The sequence below is a fragment of the Stigmatopora argus genome, chromosome 5 (assembly GCF_051989625.1).
Source record: "Stigmatopora argus isolate UIUO_Sarg chromosome 5, RoL_Sarg_1.0, whole genome shotgun sequence".
In the NCBI taxonomy this organism is placed as follows: Eukaryota; Metazoa; Chordata; class Actinopteri; order Syngnathiformes; family Syngnathidae; genus Stigmatopora; species Stigmatopora argus.
The window spans coordinates 16,101,563-16,122,712 of NC_135391.1; the positions used below are offsets into that span (position 1 = coordinate 16,101,563).

A 21,150-nucleotide genomic window follows, 5' to 3' on the forward strand; every position below is an offset into this window, starting at 1 on the left:
ACCTAACTGCCTATGCACCTGACCTCCTCCGATAGGTGGTGAGCCTGTGAGGAGGGGAACCCCCGTTGTCTCTTTTGGGCGCGCCCGGCCAGCCTCCATGGATGCAGGACAGGTCCCCAGGCGCTCGCTATCGTGTCCTCTATCCAGGCCAGGCTCCAGATTGGGGCCTCAAAGAGTTGTGTCCGGGTGACGGAAAGCGAAGGTCATAGTTGGGACTTGTCAAACGAGGTCTTATGAGTCAACCTTTGTCTGGTCCCTGACTTGTTTCATCTGGTTATGTGATACACACCACCATGATAAGGTGATGACTCAATGGGGAGGAATAATAATAATAAGAATATAACAACATCAAGCGAGTGGGAGCTTGAGACCCACCCCAAGGGGTCTAAAAACCAGCAAGACTAATAAACGACAAGAAAAGTTGAGGATCGATACAAAAGAAAATCACCTGTTTGTAACATCCCACAGGTGAATTGTAAACATGAACCCAATCCTATTTAATAAAAAAAAATCCAGGGATTGTTTTTTTCCCCAGTTTGAGCCTTTTGCTGACCTTCATGGTGATAGACGTCCAATCATTTTTGACTAGAAAGCATGGCAAGGATTAATTACTGCCAGCCACTCAGAGTTCAAATGGATTGAATATCGATTGTCATCAATATCATAGAAACATTATCATGCACTGGTGGGTCTCTGAGTGAAAATAATCTGAGCCACAAGCACAACAATATGTCTTCATGTTAAGCAACAAACCATCAAAAGAGAAAAAAACAGCCACTGACCAGCTCAACAAAGGACAGCCCTCCATAGCTGTGGGCCACGACGAAAACATGCTTGGCTGCAGCTTTGGCCACAAAATGATCCCACACGTACAGCACGTGTTCCTCAGAAGAACCATTTTCCTGAAAGAAATGAAAATAGAGACCCAAACTGACTTTCTTAGTTTTGGGCTGTCCAGACAAGACAGACAAAAGACAAGAAAAAAATTGTAGTTGCTTTACAAACATTGAAAAAAAACATTTTTACAAGACAATGAAAGGTAACAAAAGAGAAATGGAAAGTGGTGGTAGCCCGAGGAGATGTCTATAAAGAGGCACTCTTTAGTCAATCAATAAGTCTTGCATATTGCAAATGCCCTAAATGTAAAACTCAATAAGCATGGAGAGGTAACGTTTAAATCTTAATTTGTAACTGGTTGCTCAATCAATTCCCTATCTATACGCCAGTGGCGACCACAGGGGGAAATACTTGCAAAGGTCAAAAGAAAAATATAAGGCAGAAAATACATGTAAACTATCTGTACATATAAAGAAAGAAAATATAAATGATCAGAGTGCATTCATTCTACCTTCGTTCCACATATATTGCAAAGTCAGCCTATTTAATTAAAATGAGATTTCAAGACGTATAGAGGATTGCACAGACAATAGATAAAGGAGAGGACTGAAAAGGGCATCCATTAATGAACTTGTGACATTGATTCAAGACTTTGATTACCTATCAAACTGTATGCCTGGCAATAAAAAATAACACATTCCTGCACAGGGCACAGATGCAAACACCTATAACATTAAAGGACAGCATTACACTGGATGTAATGTTTGACAGAGCCGCACTGAAGGCATCCTGAGAATGTACTTTTCGCATATTTCAGCAAGACTAGCTTTAATTTTTTTTAAATGGCAGCCCGGAAACCGAGTTGTTTGTGCATTGACCTCACAGATATGGGGTCAAGGGTTCGATTCCAGGTCGGTATTCAGTGTTTGGAGTTTGCATGTTCTCGGTTTTCTCCCAGACCACAAAAACAAGCACCCTGAATCGGTGGCCAGCCGATCGCAGGGCACAAGGAGACGGACAACCATTCCCGCTCACACTCATACCTAGTGGCAATTTAGAGTGTCCAATCAGCCTACCATGCATGTTTTTGGAATGTGGGAGGAAACCGGAGTACCCGGAGGAAACCCACGCAGGTGGACCGACCTGGACTTGAACCCAACAATTGTTTTGGATGATTTGATCAAGGAGTTTACAACTTCTAAAATGTGAATTCTCTATCTTGTTGAGAGAAGAGTCACATTTGATATCATTCGAGGTGATCACTATGGACTCTATAAACATAGACAAACACAAAACTTCCTCACTCTCCCTGGATAACAATAGCTGAAGGATGTTGGCAACAAGTGTGCGGTGGGGACATTCTTCTGACAGCCCTGGCATGCACATATGGACACACACGCTGTTTTAACTTATTTATGTGTGTGCTTGTGTGTATAAGAGAGTTGGTGACAGGAGGCAGGTCTCGCAGGGCGGTGCGCTCCACTGCAGCTAATTAACCCCAGGAAATAATTGCAATATGCAAATGTTGTTTAGATAATTCACTCTACACCACCATTCCAGGTAGTCGTCAGTCACTTTGTTGTGCGCCGCTGAGGGTGAAGACAGAAAATACGTGTTACTGTTTGAGGCAGGGCAGTGGGAATGGGACAGGAATGGAAATGGAGGCATTCCAGTTGCAATGATGAAGGTTTTATATTATTTATGAATAAATAATAAAGAGACAATGGCTCCATCTTTCAATGAGAAGATGTCTTACACATGAAAATGCCACACAACCATTTTGGCTTGTGTCAGGCACCATTATAAAGGAGGGATGTGAAGAACAAGATGTAGCGAAAGCTAGGGGAGGGAAGGAAGTAATGAAACGGGCCTCTCTGATGAAGGGTGACATGGCGAAGGGGAAAGCGACGAGGCTTCAAAAGACTTTGATGTCACAGTCTTTCAGACAGACATCTCTGTATCTAGCCTGCCCTACCACAGACACACAAGCCCACTGGCACATGCAGCCCTCATGGCAGGAGGGCAGGCCAGAGTATTGCCTGCTCTTGCATCACACACAGAGTCGAGGTGGGTGCTGACATTGTAGCCCCCTTCATGCTAATCTAGTGGGAAATACAAACATAATGTCAGATCCATTTACCTCCAGATAAACTACTAAACATATAAGGTGAGCAGAGAGACATTACAATGGGAAAAAGCTTCTTCTCATGAGAATAGAACTCATTGGCTGCTATTTATTGTATAGGCATCTAATCCTGTGGCTCCTCTGTTTATTCTTCTGCAGTAAATTGAAATTAGTTTAGCACTACAAGATGTACAATTCATTTGAAATGGGACAGCTGACAGAGATATTCAGTTTTGTCATGCACAGTATTTAATGGGAAATGTACATTTTTCTTGCCTTTTAATGTCATTTGACTTCTTACAGCTTTTTGGGGCAATATAAAAAATATTTCTTTTAAATTAAAACGCAAAAATAGAAAATAGAGACGTCAGTTGGATATCCTTGCATGTTCCCAGAGGATGTTTGTCATTTGAGTTTTCTCCTTAAAATAAACAATGGAAATGTAGTAACTCTACTTCAGTCATTGGATGCCACTGACAGTCCAATCCATTTGAACTGGGAAGGTCTGGTATTCACTTCCAACCTTCCCAGTGCAAATTGATTGATTGGATGCCCATCGCCGTCAGTGGAACTGTTGCTCTTATCATATCTGGTCCGTCTTTTGGGGTCACTTGATGTGTCTAATAAATCATCCCAAACCAGCACACACGGGGAACATTTAAAGCGGATGTGCTCCCACACACAGTTTCTTCAAATCTAGGGCGGCACATGTCCCGTGTTTACTCAATGTAATGAGAAGCAGGGACAAGAGATGGGAGAGAGAGAAAGGTACTGCCACTGGAATAACAGCTCACAACGCCAACACAAACCTGGTGTCTAACCAACACAAGAAACAATGAGTCGAACAACAACACACAACACACACTGACCAACAAACTCTTCAGACTTCTGTGCTACTCTTTCACCTCCTCCTCCTCTTTCGCCATTAAAACCAAACTGGGAAAAAAGGCCATCTCAGTAGACATTGATTTCAGGAAGCAAATATGCTCAACGTTGTTGCACTGGTAGCCAGTAGTTTAAGGTAACACATTTATTATTGTATTTGGCCAACACTACTTTAAGTTTAATTTTGAGGGCTAAAATAGTTCCAAAAATGTGTTTCACCATATAGTATGATTTTTTTCACCTAAATGTGGGACTTCTGTGATTGAATGGAAAATTGAGGAAAAATATCACATGTAAATTGTCACAATTGTCAGTGTTTCTTCAAGGGGTGCTAGTTTCTTCTTCCAAGAATGTGTGTGGCATATGAAGCTATATTACAAAAGCTGCAACTGATGTTTAAGTGCAGCCCACAGTGTACACCTAGTTATTCCTCTGTTTTAACTCCTTGGCCCAAATTGGATGGACATCTATTTCCGTCAATGGCACCGAAATGTGATCATTCACTACATGCCCCAGCAATTATCATTTTTCTGTCATTATTTTACTTTCATTTCTTTGAAAATGGTAATTCAAAATTAGAAGCTGATGCCATTAAAACCTTTCTTTTACTGCAAATAATTCAGTTGCGATTCAAAAACGCGGGTGTGCTGGAGCATATCAACAGCTAACTATGGACACTCGAAAAGGAACACCCCGAATCAGTGGCCAGCCAATCACAGGGCACGAGGAGACAAACAACCATTCACACGCACACCCATACCTAGGGGCAATTTATAGTGTCCAATCAGCCTAACATGCATGTTTTTGAGATGTGGGAGGAAACCATGGTATGCGGGGGAAAACCCACACACATCTGGGGAGAACATGCAAACTCCACACAGTGAGGACTGATCTGGGATCGAACCCAGGACCCCAGAACTGTGAGGATGATGTGCTAGCCACTCATCTGACGGGCCGCCAGCAGTAAATGTTAAATTATGAAATATCTTTTAAGCAGTTACAGCAGTGCAAGCAAAATAGCACAGATGGTAAAATGATGGCGGTACTGTGGGTAGTTGACTTGGCTTTTGCGAATTTTGAACATAATAACAAAAAAAAAACAATGTGGCAAACTGGTTGTGACTCCAAACCTATGAAAGTATTTCTCTGCACTGCACTACAGCGGATGTGCAGTATAAGCAGAGGAAGAGTAAGTAAAAGGGTAAGGAGGTGAAGAAAGGGTAAAAACTATAGCACACGTCAGGCCACGTGCAGATTAGTGTTCAGAGACTGTACAATAAAACAACATGACCTTGACGGGGTCATTGTGCTCTGACAATATTTGCCAGGACATTGTTTCAAATCAATAACTCATTAACAAAGTACAAAGGAAGTTGCTGTGGGTTTGTGAGATTCGTTATTAGAAAAGAGGGGCTACGGGCCAGAAAGGTCATCAGCGTGACATCTCGGCGAGGCTCACGCCGCCACTCGGGTTGTCAGGTGAAATTACCGCAAGCCATTAATTGACATCAGGCAAAGGAGAGAGAGCAGGCAGACATGGTGCTGTTTGTTCCAGGATGACCCTGAGGTGTGCAGTGAATGTGTGTGGGTTTTTTCCTTTTCAGGTCAGCATGTATCCACAACAGGAGTGTGCATAGAGACAGAAAGAGCTCAGTGGGTGGGGGCAGCCAGGGAGGGCAGGATGGATGTGTTTGATGGTTGACCTAACTAGAAGATTGGGAGCAGGGAAGTGAGACTAGCTACACTGTTTCTGCCTTGAGCAAACACACACATACACGCACACACAGGTACAAACACACATACTTAAGCCTCATTTCTACCAAGCAGCATAATTTGTCTTGGCTGAGTAAAGTATACCTATTTTGTACATTTCTGTTGGCAAATATTTTAAAGGGTACTAATATAACCATAAGGTCACAAGACACCTGTAAATGGGTTGGGAAATCGTTATTGTCGAGTCCAGATCGAGATCCTGTTCAGGAACACTGCTCGAGTGCAATCCTATTGTAACATGACGCTTTAACTCATAAACCTTCATAGGGAATTAATTTCACTCATTGGCTGCCAATCCGTCACTGCCAGCCGTACCCGGTTCACATTTATTCTGCCACTGAACCTCCATCTTACTTAAAATCATGAATGTCATCAAAAAGACCAATTTTTAAGAAATGGACCGCATCAAGATGGCTGTGACGATGGACAATGTGCAGGAAGAGTGCACTAAGGGTAGGGAAGGCTGAGAAAGTGCTCCTAAAAGCATGAGGATGAAAGAAATCTGAAGTAAATGTAACAGTGGCAGCAAGTTGGCTTTAGTTTGTACAACCTAAAATTGCCGACACACGAAATTTAAGGAGAGTTAAAAATTAAAAAACACCCACTTAGCAACACCGCTGCCACCACAAAAAAAACGTATGCAGAGAGATAAAGGTTGAAGCTCCAATTCGATAATCACAGAAAAATACACAGCAGCTACAAGGATGGCACGTGGCCAATCTGTTCCTCAGAGTGAGCAGGTCGGCTGCCCTCCAGCTGCAGCCGTTGACCTCTCCTCTGGCCAGGTGCAGAAGTTAATCAAATGCCTACCTGTCCTGTGGTGTGCTGAACCTTTCCTCCCGGAATGCTCACGGGTTAAAGGTCAAACAAATCCTGTCTGTATAATTACTTTAGAACAACAGTCTGAGTTTTGGTACGAAAAGTGAAAATGGGGGGTGATGGTTGTTGTTTGTTTGTGTGTATGGTAGCAGGGCTCACATTGTGTTGAATACAATTTCAAGTTTGTGTGATTGTATTAGGGAATTGTTACGTATGAAGTAACAGATTTAGAGTTCAACTGCTAAACAAGGAGCAGGACATGGGTTTAAACTGTTTCAGGAGCAGATCGTAAAGTATATTAGGCAACCACGGGTCTTTAAAGGAAATACCCACATAAATTAACGATTTAAGGCTGATTGGACACTCTAAATTGCCCCTAGGTATGAGTGTGAAAGGGAATGGTTGTCTATCTCCTCGTGTCCTGCAATTGGCTGGCCACTGAGGGTGTCCCCCGCCTCTGGCCTGAAGTCAGCTGGGATAGGCTCCAGCATACCCCACAACCCTAGTGAGGATAAAGCGGTTCAGAAAATGAATGGATTAATAAACTCTTTCAGGGACATTGGCAGTAAAAGAGATCCAATAATGTGGCTCCTTTTATTCTTCTGCAATGAATTTAAATTAGTTTGTCACAGGTCCAGCAAATGAACAAATGTTCATACGCTGACAGACCTCCGAGTTCAAGTGGATCAGACGTCTTACTCTGTCAGTGGCAACCAATGAGTGTTTGCTTTACATAATTGCTGAAAGTCTCATGATAAAAACTCGACAAAATCCATACTTTCCCCCGAACATTGTCGCATGTACTCCAAATATATATTTAAAAAGCAGAAATATGTCAAATACTAGATGTTCCCTAAATCTTGATGATCAAAATCAGTTCTTTAAGCTTTGCTGAAGCTAAATATAGGAGAGGGAAAAAAGAATAAACGCTGCCTCAGACTGCCTGAGAATGCGATCCAAGCGAATCAGTCATTTCTTTTAAGAGATGTGTGAACCTAAAATTGTATTAAATAGCAATGGGAAGAAATGTATTCTTCCATTTATACATATAAATGCTGCTTAAAGAAAGTTGAAGCTCTGTCTTTTTGTTCCCTTTGCTCTTTTCCCCCTTCACACTTTTCCAGGGCCTGTTGGCCTAATCCCAGTCAGCCTTGGGTGAACTCTTTGGAAGCTTCTTAAACCCATGAATGTGGCTTTTGTTCCTGCCATTCCTCCGCTTGGCTGACAGAAAATAGTTAACTGGATTACTGCTAAAATTCAGAGTAAAGTGAACTCCCAAACTTCTATATGACATAGTGCGAAAAAAGCGCCCCCCTGGCCTTCATCAGCATCCCACTTTTTATATTCTCCCATCCCTCCTTTCGCCATCAAACACCCCCCTAAACATGGGCGCTAGTGTGTGATCTGACGCAGGAGGAGAGGGGAGGGATTAGATAAGGTTGAGGGGTTGCAAACTATGGACCTAAGGCTAAAGAGTAGGAACCTTAAAAGCAGTAAAGAACTTATTAATGGGTGTAAGGAAGCATATCAATCACTTCAACTTTCTTAAGTGTGAGTGGCTGACTGAAGTTAGAAACAGGGATGCATTTTGCATTATATATATATATATATATATATATATATATATATATATATATATATATATATATATATATATATATATATATATATATATATATATATATATATATATATGTGTGTGTGTGTTTGTGTATGTACTACTGAATGGCAGTGTGCAGGTGGTCTCGGAGCTCAGCGTGAGTTAAAAGTGCGAGGTGTGGAGAACAAAAAGGTTTGTATGCGTGTGAATGCACGTGCCTGGGGTGGGTTCTGTTCAAAAAGATGAAAACAGGCCGGCTAAAGAGGTTTGATTTGATCCACCACCCACCCTGACTAACAGAAGTAGTAAAGGAGGAGGCTAAGCACACACACGAACACACGCTCGTCAAATCTTGGTTCTAGTCCCTCCTCCTTCAAACTTTTGTCTGAAGGTGTGTGTCTGTGTGTGTGTGCCAGTAACTGTGTATGTGACAGCTTACTCCATTGCGAACAGAGGCAAAGCAGTGGCGAGCCAAGCAGTGCTGGAGGGGGCGTGCATGGCAGAGACAAGGCCAAACAAAGTCACATCTTGCTGACTTTTAGGTCAAAGTTCAAAATTCAAGGGTTACCGACATGGAGCCAATCTATTTAGTGATAAAGCTTTATTCCAAGTTCTGTCATCCAACCAACCATTTAGGGACAAACACATTGCCCAGAAAATCTGTAATAACGTATCTTGTCTAAAATATACCAGACATGGCCGAAATAATTAAAATAATCGAAAAAAGTAGAATCACCCCAATTAGTATTAGATACCATACTACATGTTTTCGCACGTACACGGAAATAGTATACAAGTACAATTATCAAGAAATTTATTAATTAAATATCACAGTTACAGACATGAAAAGACGACAATAGATTAATATCCAAATATAATCTATACATTTAAAAAAGGTAAATAATTTAAGTACTGTAATCACAGTGAAAATAGTTCCTCTCTGCTTGATTTAAATCCTTAAAAATAGGTTATTGGAGTTTTAGTCCAAGTCCTCTTTGTCAGATTTCAGATGCATTTTTCTTGTACAAATATTGCTGTTGTTGTTGTCTTGACACTGTCAAGGCGATTGCCAAATTCACTGGCTGTGAGTACTTCATCATCAGTCTCCTTCCCAGTGGCTTCATGCAGTGTGCTGATGTCCTATGGTCATGCCAGATTCACGGCCGTATCTACGGTGTAAATCCATCATAATGTTGGTTCATTTTTTTATTCCTTGGAGATGGGTGTCTTCGTCTGGACTAGAATTTGCGGTTTCGCACCTCGGAAGATGCGAACTTCGGGCGGTGAACAACAGCACATGCTCGCCGGTGGCCAAGGAAAACGGCAGATTGGTAGCTGCAATGTGCAGCACTGCAACCTGGGCGGAGAGACCAGCCGCTACACCTCGGACCTCTTCACCTCACGAGAATTTATTTTTATATATTTGCAGCATTCAGATCGCCATAACACGCATACATCTCCAGAGGGAAAAAGCTTTCACTTCCCTGTGTCACTTTTAACAGCATGGCGGAGCCCATTAACATTAAAAAGGTTCCTACCAGCTGAATTATGTACAAAAGAACGCCATGGCAGTGTAGATTCCTTCATGCCGCAATGGCGTGCTACTCCATTAGCATATCAAAGAACGTCAATATTTAGGAGGCATTTTCAATTGTGACTCAAAAAAATGGATAAAATTCACTCGCAACAGAAAGATGAATGCATCTAGGCACTGTCTATATGATATTTGGTGCGGCCATTCTCCCTTTATTGTAGATTCCTTCTTCGGCGCTGAGAGATGAAGCACTGCCCTGACTTCCACCATTTTGCACAGCCATTTTTTGATGAGTACCCTAATAAATCCCCTGGTCATTCATTCATTTGTTCATTTAAACACATTGATTCAAAGGGCAAGGCAACTTCCTTTGTTTGACCACAGAGTGCTCCGCACAAGTGTGTGTATGCACATCTGTTAATGTGTGTTTGCATGCAGTCGGAGTCACATGATAAGAATTTTGCAGCACAGTTGCAAAATGTGTGTCGGAGAGATAATAATCCCAGTGGTCAACAAAGACTGCCCGGCCCCGCTATCATCATGAAGAGGAAGCGCGCGAGAGGGAAAGAGAAAAAGAGGGCGAGAAGGAGGTAGCCATGTGGTCAACACTTGCTCACTGAGAGGCGACTGGAGCCCGGCCAACCTCTTCACACACAGGCTGACCACACAAGAGCCTCTCTTTCTCCTTCTGCTTCCCATCCTCCCTTCCTCCGAGGCACTTAACATTTCCTCCCTTGCCTTCTTTGATGGACACCTCCCACTCCCTCACCCGTCTTTGTCCCTCCCAGACACCATCCCGATGATTTTCTAACCTTCTTCAGTGCCCTCAAACCATCACCTATCCTCCAATCCATCCTTGATTACTGACACCTTGGCAATCCCAAATCATATCCCCTCCCCCCTAAAAAAAAAAAACACATACCCGTATGGGAATCCGCTCAGTCTCCATCTCCTTCTGCGGGTTGCGGTACTTTTCGTAGAATTCTCGCCTCTTCTTGCCCTCTTTGTCGTCTTTGCGTTCCTTCTTTTCCACGGGTTCGTCAAAGTGTTCGGTCGTCGAGGATGTGGAAGACTTGGATGATTTTTCCACCTCCAGGTGGTTCTCGTTTGGGTTTAGCACTATCACACTAAATCCCTCCTAAAACAGAGAAAAGACAATGCAAGACAATGTACATTAAATCGACAGCATCTTCTCCATCAATCGTGCCCTGTATAAATCTTTGGTCTACGGTTTGTTTGGCATTTTATAAATCGGTCTACATCCCTCTGAATATTGAAAGAGTACCATAATACAAAATAAACAAGTAACTCAAAACGGAAAGGCAATAATGAAATGAAAACATGAATAACAAAAAAATATTTTAAAGGACCTCTTTCTAGAAAAAGAGACAAAAATGACAGGCCCATCAATTTGTGGAATGAATGTGAATTATTTGAAAAGGGAGTATAAAGAGACAGTATATGTAATTCGGAATGTTCTGTCAGTATTGATTTCACTTGTCACTGGAGAGTTTGCTGTATTGTTGTATTTTGTCTGGTTTGTTCTACGTTTGTATCACAGGATAAAAAGCAGTAATATACAATGGTTTCTATCTGTAGGTTAGACAAAAACTGTGTGATAACTGAATGGAATTCAAATCAAAGAGAGCACAAACATTGTTGTAGGTAAAAGTCAGCCAAATAACTCTAAGAGTCGTACTTTCAGTCAGTGGACAGCACTTAGTGACTCCAAAGGGCACATGTCACTTAATATCAAACTCAATCGATTCCAGCATCACTCAACAGAGAGTCTAAGTTGCTCCAAATACATGCACACACACACACACACACACACACACACACACACACACACACACACACACACACACACACACACACACACACACACACACACACATACACTTTTTGTCTAAATGTCTCCTAGAAAAAAATAAAAATTATATATATATATATATACACACACACACACACACATATATATATATATATATATATATATATATATATATATATATATATATATATATATATATATATATAATAATTAGCTTTTTAAGCCCTTGCCCAAAATTTTCAACTTTGTTAACATGTTTAATTAACTGTGTTTATTGTCAAGAGCACTCAGAAAGCATGGCAGGAAATAGATCTTGTTTCACTTTGGTGGCTCACAAACAACTGATATTGAGAAATGTGAACACACACAACCCCCAGCAGACCCAAACGCACAAACACACACATTGTAGTTTACATACTGACAGCACGTACCAAGGAGAATGGGAGATACAGAGAAATACCTTTAGGGGATGTGACAGGGAATTAAGGGAGGTGGCATCTCTCAGCTTCCTCACTTCCTTCTCAAGGCATCACACACATCTTCTCTTTCTTAATAAGTGTTAACGCAGCTTGCCTGTCCTCCCTGTGTGTCCCTTATGTGCACATCGCCATCAAAATGGCCACACACCCATTCCCTTAGCACCTGCCGTGTGTTGACAACACCATCATGACACATTTCCACTTATTTAGATTATGAAATTAGTATGATTCTCACTTCTTTTCAAATCAATGTATCTTTTACTGGACATGATAATACACTTTCAATAAAATATTGCTTTATATGCTAATTTTAGTATTGGCATAATTCACAATGGAATGGAATAATTTCATCTTTAGAAATTGTCCAGAAAATCTTTGATGCTAAAAAAAATATAATCGGAAAACAGATAGCCTAATTTAAGGAAGTGACTATATTGGTCAATATGCATTTTCAACTGTTTTTGTCAATCAAGTGAGGTTACAGGGATAATATGATTATATTTGAGCCACCGATATTACAGACATTTGCACACAGACAGCATTCAAGGCACCTGAACACAAATGCCGGCAGATGGATGACCAGATGAAAATGAGAATGGGCTTGAGTAGGGAGGGGAAGGAGATATACAAGCATGAAATTGAAGTGGAGCCACACCAGATTTGTGGCACTGCCCACTGGTGGTAGCCCGATAACATAGCTGATGGGATCAATTCATTAAAAAAAAAAATGAAATTGACATAACAATTTGATTAAATACAGATCTTGACAATTTGGTGAAATTTTGTATGAATTGGTACTCCCTATAATTTCTTTATGCGAGAAAAAAGAAGGTTAATCTATTTGCTCTCAGACAGGCAGAGTGACACTAATAACAGGTCAAAATTGTAGGAGAAAATATTTTCAGAATAATACAGAAGGTTACAACAGTAGAAAAAATGAGGACCTGAAGTAGAAGTGTTTGAGGGAGAGACTGACCTCAAAAGCCATTACATCTCTTTGTTCCTGTTTTCCACTAATCCTGATTTTCCTAGGGCAAAAGTTAATAGTCCAACCAAACAGATCCACGCGTTTGGTGGCTAACCTTAAATGGCCTACAAGCAGGGTGAGCCTACTCTTCCCTAACCCTGGCCCTTCGCTCATCAATAACCCTTCCCGCCCCTCAGCATTCTGATGGTAACCTCAAGTGGGCCGTGGATCGTGTAGCTTCCGGCCTATAGCCTTTGCTTTGGTTAAGCTAACGCACCTAAGTGAGCTAATACTAACCCTTTCAGTTGTGCGATCACCCAGAAGTACATTGCTGTGTTGTTGACACCTCCAGGGCCAGCGCCATCATGTGCACTTCTGGGTCAGAGTCCATCATTAAATGACACTGAGATGTTTACATTAATGTCACTGACGCTGACAGATGCATAGCAGCTTGGTCTCATTGCATCTTTTACGCAAAATTGAATCCAACCTTTCTTTGAGAAGATATTTAGGTATAACATTTCAATTTTGGGAAAACAACGTTAAAAAACAAGACCCACATGCCACACAATCTCTCTCACAAGGTTAAAAGTTCAATCCTTATTTGGTGAGAGTTAAATCCTTGAAAAGTGAGGTCATTTGGCCATTTGTGTTTTGTGATAACTGTTATTTCTTTGCCGCAAGGATACAAAGTGTGTCTAAATCTGATCTTTGTGTTGTGATGTGCTGTCAAAGTCTCAATCTCAAACAAATGTGTGCAGCAAACCTTGGGTCATCCCGCTTCTTATACGACTAAATCTCCCTCGCACGCATTTTTACCATTTGGGGTCGCGTTGCCATTGTGCTAAAACACACAACGGCACTGTCCTAAAGAAAACACAAGCAGTCAATTGGCGTTGGGGTTCGTCTCGTCTTGTCTTTTCTGCAAACTCAGCCTCTTCCCATGCCCCGTATGTGCCCCAGTGCCACCACCACACTGAGTCTCTGCCCCGGGGCCAGCGGTCAAGAGGGTAACCCCGACCTCGCAATGGGAGGGAATCCCGACCTCAATCACCCTGCCCTGGACGCTCCTTAGCGCTCTTTTGTCGGCTTGTCCTGCATCAAAAAGCAAAACAAAAGCTGCGGCTGCTACGGAAACCAGCTTGTCTCCTCATCACTGAGGAAAGATATTTACTTTCCATCATGATGCAATCTGATCTCAATGGGAATCTTTCAAAAATAAAAAAAAAGATGTAGATTTTTTTTATTGTACAGAGATCTTTTGGAATGCATAAAACATGAGGTTGTTTTAACAGAGAACGTTACGGGCGACCTTAAGTTGGATATTTTTCACCCGCAACAACCATCAAAGCCACAAATTATTTTAGTTTCCAGTTCTTTTTACTCAGGAAAAATAGATGAAACGGAGTGGTGCTAAAAAGTAATTCTACATTAATCACACAGTTATTTTGCCATTTTGCCACAAAAAAACTGAAACTATGGAAACACTTTTACTGTTGTAAGAAAATAGAAAATTAGAGGCACATGAAAATGCAAACAGACTGGTTTGGCAGATTTTGAACAGTCCCTCAAAAAGAGATCAATGTTGATGGTTTTCAAGCAATTTATCTTATCTAATATTACCAAGGTAAGATAAGTTTCAATCTAACCACACAGAAAATCACACGTATAAAATACAAAATACATGTATTTTCTCAAGAAATTGTTAGCTTAATGTTCATGTAGAATTGTAGGCCCTCTTGTAAAAATAATAAATAGTTTAAAAAAAAAAGAAAACCCAGATCAGGCCAATATTGAAAAAAATATAATTTGGGGCGCCGAGTTTGTCTGTGTTTTTGTGTGATGCTGTGAACATAAGAGTAGGTAAATAAGATGCACTTTTTAATACAGTAGCGCCTGTACTTTCACCAATGGGGCTGAAAATAAAATGTGTATAAATGCGACCAGAGTAACAAAGACGTTTCATCTGTGCGAGTGGAGCTTAGATTAGTAGCTTTGATGTGATGGCTCCCTTACCGTGAGCAGGGGGCTAAAAGGACAGTACTTGACAGGTACAAAGCATGTCAGATAGGTGTCGCAGATGAGGACAGCTGGGAAATTTTAAACTGCGTGAATAGTCATGGTACGGAATATTAGCCCCTTAATGCGTTTGTCTAAATGTACAGACCAGAGTTTGTGGGTGTCCGTTGTCTTTAGTTGGCGGACACTACTAACAGAGGTTTCTCTTTGTTTAGCTTTCCGTGGCATTTTTCACTTTCTTGTTTCAGTAGTATGACGGCCCTGATTCTATGCTGAGACTTGACTGACAATGGGGAAAGTGTGTAATCGGCAGGGCATGCCAGTAGAATAAGAAGGACTGGAAGGAGACCTGAACCAGACAAAATGAATGACAAAAAAACACAATTTGGGGGTGGGGGTCTACGGGGGCGAGTTTAGGGGCAGGATTGCCGTATAATTTGCAAGCAAAAACGTCAATAGGCAAGACAGTTAAATAATACCAGAACTAATAAGAACCAATCCTGTATAAGCTTTTCCTTTCTAACAGGGCCACCCGGCTTCATGTGACCATGACTGTCGACAAGTTTTTTTTTCCCTCACCCAATCAATGTGCCTTCTTTTCCCTGCATTCCCTTTTTAACTGACATACCACACAGATTGCACAGTACTGTCAGATTTAGTCACGGTGCCCCCTTTTTCATACCAAACACTGCACTCCTCTAACCCAAGACCCTGTTATGTTTTTCAAAGAAAAGGGGGCACTGGAGTACTTTACTGTACCACGGGGGTGAAGAAAAGACGTGTGGATCTTAGAGGTGATGTAAGAGGATACGAGATGTGACTGTCACCAGCCTCTCAGGACAAAATATAAAGTATGAATGAGTATGAATGCCCAGAAGGGACCTGTCAAGGAGCACCTAAAAACCACCCAATATTCAATATTAAGGTTTTACATAAACCGGCAAAGGAGAAAGGCTGATCAGAAAACAAAAGGAATAGATATTACAATAACAACGCATATCAGCAAAATAAATCACAACACTTGCATTACTACATGCGCACATTCAGAATATTAGGAACACAAACAGAGCAGAATTTCAAATTGCTTGTTTCCAACTTCTGTCAGGCCCATGGCTAGACAGGTGGGTGGATGCGCCTGTCACCTAATCATAGGTCCAGCAAAAGACAGGTCGGGCAACACCAGGTGTGACTCATCACCATCGCTGACCTACTTAAGCCAACTAGAGCTTGACCACGTCACTTGATCGTCTCTATCAGTTCACTGACCGCATTTCTTGCCCCAAGGATCTGACACCGTCGTCTTGGATTGTTCCACACATTTCACGGCTCTTGACCCCCACACCACGTTCACTGACCTGCCTACGCTGCTTCCCTTGTGCCTTCTCTGTCTGGGTACATTGTAATAAAGAAAAATCGGCACAAACAAAGCTGTCTTTGCGCCTGCTTCGGGGCCCTCTACCCACGAACATAACAACTTCAGTGTTTTCCAACCACTCTGCCGCGGCACACTGACGTGCTTTGGGCGATGGTCAGGTGTGCTGCAGGAAATTATCTGCCAAGACATCATACGCTGTAATATTCAGAGAGAAAATTTGTAATATTTCAAGACTTAAATCGAAATATGAAGAACATAGTCATATTTTGCACTCTTATTTACAAGATTCAAATTGGGTGGCCTGGGGATGAGTGGTTAGCGTGTCGTTCACACAGTTCTGGGGTCGTGGGTTCGATCCCAGGTTGGTCCTCACTGTGTGGCATTTGCATGTTGTCCCCAGAAAAACATGTAGGGTAGCCTGATTGAAAACTCTTAATTGTGCCGAGGTATGAGAGGGAGCATGAATGGTCATCTGTCTCGTTGTGCCCTGCGATTGGCTGGCCAGCGATTCAGTGTGTGCCCATAGTTAGCTGGGATAAGCTCCAGCTACCACTGCAACCCTTGTGAGGATAAGCGGATTGGAGAATGAATGAATGCAAGATTCAAATCGTAATACTATGAGAGTAAAGTCATTTTGTTGCTTGTTTTTATGCAACTTGAACCGAAAGTTGTTTGGTTTCATGGGATTCAACTTTTGTCAACGAAAAATTTGTGTGAGCACAAAACTGCTTAGCGAGTTATGTTTGGAGATTTAATATTGGAAGAAAAAATCATCAAATTATTACAATACAGACGTTACATTACTTATGTTTACCTCACTCGAATCAGAAGTGTTCGGGGTCTACGGACATCAATTCTTCAGAACAAAAGGTCGGAGTGAAAAATTTGATTTTGAAATTGTTTTTGGGGTGTACATTTGATTCCTGTCGATAAATCTTTGATTACAACAACTTTATATTCTTAATATAATTGACAGACTTTTAATTTATTTTCAGCAAAAGGTGTGCCTTGAGAGTTTTGCAATGAAAAAAGTGTGCCGCAGCTCAAAGGTTTGGGAAATACTGCTCTACTTTATAGACAAATTGTCATGATTGAGAAACATCTGAGTGAATATCACTATGAATTGCGTTTGATGTACTTGACAGAACCACCAAGACAATATCAATGTAGGGGGGTAATGAGACTTAGAAGTCTTAAAATGGGCAAACGTTTATAAAAATAATAATAATGAATTTGTATTTCCTTTATTTAATACTGTGATACTTACAGTCGACCCCAATGACAGTATATTTAAGTGTATAAATGATACTACATGCAAAAAATAGGTTTTATTATCCTACCATGACTTGTTGATTGAAATTATTTAACTTATGTATGATCATGAAGTAAACATTTTGCATCTGTTTCTGAAATTGATGCCTACACCAACATAGTGAAATATCCATTAATATATAAATCATTTGATTAGAAACCTTTCCGAAATTAAAACGATTACAGAGTGTAAGTCCTTCACCTGCACACTAATTTAAATTTACAGCAGAAGGAAGACAAGAGCCACATGACTGGACGTCTATTGCTGTCACTGACACCAAAAGAGTTAACAGAGAGCAAGGCTGTTTTTTAATTGTTATTATTTTGCATTTTAACATGCTTGCTCCCTTATCCTTTTAAGGCGGGCCCCCCTTTTCTTTTGAGGGACCTCTATGAAATCGATAAAAGCAAGCAAAGCGGAACAAAGGATCAGAACACTGATGAGAATTCTTTCTTGCAGTCCTCTTCCGATTTCCTTGCAAGCCTTCAGAAAAGTTGGGTGCCTTCTTTCCTTGTATTGTGTACTATTTTTGAATGCCGACCTAAGAATAAGACATTGAACTTGAGAGAGTGCTTGTGCAAGTATATATCACCAAATTTAAAACCTCTCTCTCATCTCATTTTCTGAACTGCTTCATCATCATTAGAGTTGCAAGGGGTGCTGGAGCCTATCCCAGCTGACTTCGGGCCAGAGGCGGGAGACACCCTGAATCGGTGGCAAGCCAATCGCAGGGTACAAGGAGACAGACAACCATTCAGGCTGACACTCATACCTAGAGGAAATTTAGAGTGTCCAATCAGCCTACTCTGCATGGTTTTGGAATGTAGAGGAAACCCACGCAGGCCCGGGACATGCAAACTCTACACAGGTGGACCGGCCTGGACTTGAGACCAGGACCCCAGAGCTGTGCGGCCGACGCGCTATCCACTTGCACCAACGGGCCGCCAATGTTAAAACCTTTTATGGCTAAAATAGGTTTTATGTCTTTATCAGATGTTGTAATACAATGTTTTCTACTGTAGGATGTTTTATGCAATGAAGATTGAGTGTTTCACCTAATGAAGCCAAAAAGTTGCAGGCTCACTAACCCATCAAAAAAATGAGAATATCTAAACCAGTGGTTCTTAACCCTGTTGGAGCTACCGAACCCCACTAGTTTCATATGCGGATTCACCGAACACTACTTTAGTGTAAAATAAAATATGTTCTTTTTCAAATTCAAGATATATAAATTCCTCGCAACATTGATTGGCCAAGCAATGTCACGTGATCATCTGCAGCCAGTGATGGTCAAGCGCGGCATGTGAATAGACATGATGCTTCAATGTGTCTTGAGGTCTGCGACAGAGGCTTCACCAAACCTTCGATTGAACCCAGGTTAAGAACCACTGATCTAAACACAGGTGAACGCAATGCCATTGTTATGTATTTAATAATAAAGATAAACCAAAAAAAGCAGCTTTGTCCATTTTCTATCCCACTTATCCTCATTATAGTGTACCACACTACATTTAGATCAAATTTAATTACCTTTAAATTCAAGTTCAAAGGCTACACTCATTGTTTCCTCTCGTATGGAAGTTAATGAGAAAGGCTGATAATGATGAACTTTCTCTTGATCTTAATGAGCACAAATAGTTAAGGTTGGAATTAGACTCTCACCGTTGAGTAGTTGCATCGGTAATAAGAAGCACAGTTTTTAACCTTGGCACGGATGCCTCGGCTCATTTAGAAATTGTTTATATGTGGAGCTGAATATTTATAAATGAGTTCAAAGTGGAACAGTGGGGTGGAGGAAGTGAACAGAATAGCACAGCTTCTGATCCCTGATGCATCAGCGTCTTTTCATGAGCACATTTACATTTCTTTCTTTTGGTTTCCTGTCTCGCTACTCCCGACCTTTCTATTTTCAGAACCTTGTGGAAAGAAACACAAGTCAAAATGACACGCGTAAAACTACTCCGGCAACTCATTTATTACGAGCGCAAGGGCCAGTTTCGGTTTGTCTTTTTCTCACAAGTGACTGCAAGGGCACTGGCAACTAAGAGAGCACCCGCGTTAACACAATCTACACAACAGAAGCTGACACACACAAAGTTCTGGTGCTTGCTTCATCTGCTCTCAGTACCACACATTAGGGAGACACAGGCATGGGGTGGAGGCTGTGAGGCTTGTGGGGGTGGATGGAGCATTAATCACCGTCCAGGTGGAAATTGTCAGAGCTATCGATTCTGCAAGTAAATGTTACCTGAGTCATTTGTCAAGCTTTTTATTTTTTTCCGCTTTTCTTTGGCAAAGATGCAACACAGAATGTAAACTCACAAATGTGAAATTTAGAAGCTCAGTGTTTCCAAATAAAACTGTATGTATAGTCTTGTTAACACAAGAGTCCAGTTTCTTTTAAGTCGGTTAATTTTACTTTTAAAGGTGACCAATAATGGACTGTTTTAAGACTAATTTAGTGAAAAGCATTTAGCTTATTTATTTGAATTGCATTTTTGTTGAAAGTGATTTGACTTTTTTATTTATTTATGTTTCAAATATGTGGTCGTTCGCCCTGGCCTTCTTTACCACCATGCTTTGCTGGGTTTGTGTGGAAATTTGAAACATATTTTCTATGTAAGATCAAATGGAATTAAAACAGATAAGAAATACAATCTTAATTCCAGGTGTAGCTTTCAAAGGTATAGAAGTGCGTTATAATTAACATGGTATAGTAATTTATTGCCATATATTTGCAAAATGTACGATAACTGAAGTTTAATTGGAGACTTAGAGTGATTGGAATGGGATGGTTTGGTTTTACATTAATGTGCCTTGTGATTGGCTGCCGACCAGACCAGTGTTCCTAACCTGTAAACGTAATGCGTATTCAGACTTGCACTGTTTGGTTGGATTAAACCCCCAAAGTTTGTGGTGCGCACCTCTAGGGACAGGTATAAATACAAACCAGCAAATTCTGGTGCAGTGCAAACAGCCGGTCCTGGGACCTCGCCAGAATGCAGTATAGTATGCTACATGTGGGAAAGTGACCGCACCGTGGTTCTGAAAACATACACCTTTATGCACATATCAGGCGTCCTTATAGACAGACATTAAGGAAAATGTCTGGTTAGCATAAAAGCTCAGTGATGCTCTACTTCCGCATTATACCGTGTAATACCAGCCAGACCTTTTTGCCCAATAAATGAACAATGTTTGGACATGCACAGATTTGTTGTCACATCCTGGGACTCCTCCTGGTGTGAATATGCCTCTAGTCAAGAAAAGTTGGAGAGAAAATGGGTGCGATCTTGAATAGTTGCATATTTGGATTGGATTGGATTGGATAACTTTATTCATCCCGTATTCGGGAAATTTCGTTGTTCCAGTGGCAAGAGGGTGAGGATGCAGGAATAGCAAAGGCATTTTAGACATGAATAGATAGGTAATAAGTAGGTCAAGAAATAAATACATGAATAAATATATAATTAAATAAGCGTGTTGCTTAGCACATATATACATACATACATACACATAAATGTAGATGCATGCATACGGTAGGTCTTAACACACAGCCATTTTTTTGTTAAAGAGCCTGACAGCTGATGG

At 41.1% G+C, this 21,150-nt stretch overlaps 1 protein-coding gene across 2 annotated transcripts in view; it reads right to left on the reverse strand.

The window, feature by feature from the left end:
• The window catches only part of arb2a (ARB2 cotranscriptional regulator A), a 139,126-nt gene that overhangs the window by 71,974 nt on the left and 46,002 nt on the right, over window positions 1-21,150 (reverse strand). Inside the window, exons 7-8 of one of the 2 annotated variants that reach the window (XM_077600197.1) lie at window positions 10,496-10,711; window positions 783-902 (exon numbers count right to left, since the gene is read on the reverse strand). In XM_077600197.1, coding sequence (XP_077456323.1) covers window positions 783-902; window positions 10,496-10,711 — 336 coding nt within the window. The remainder of the gene's footprint in view (window positions 1-782; window positions 903-10,495; window positions 10,712-21,150) is intronic. The other variant, XM_077600198.1, reaches the window with a different exon arrangement.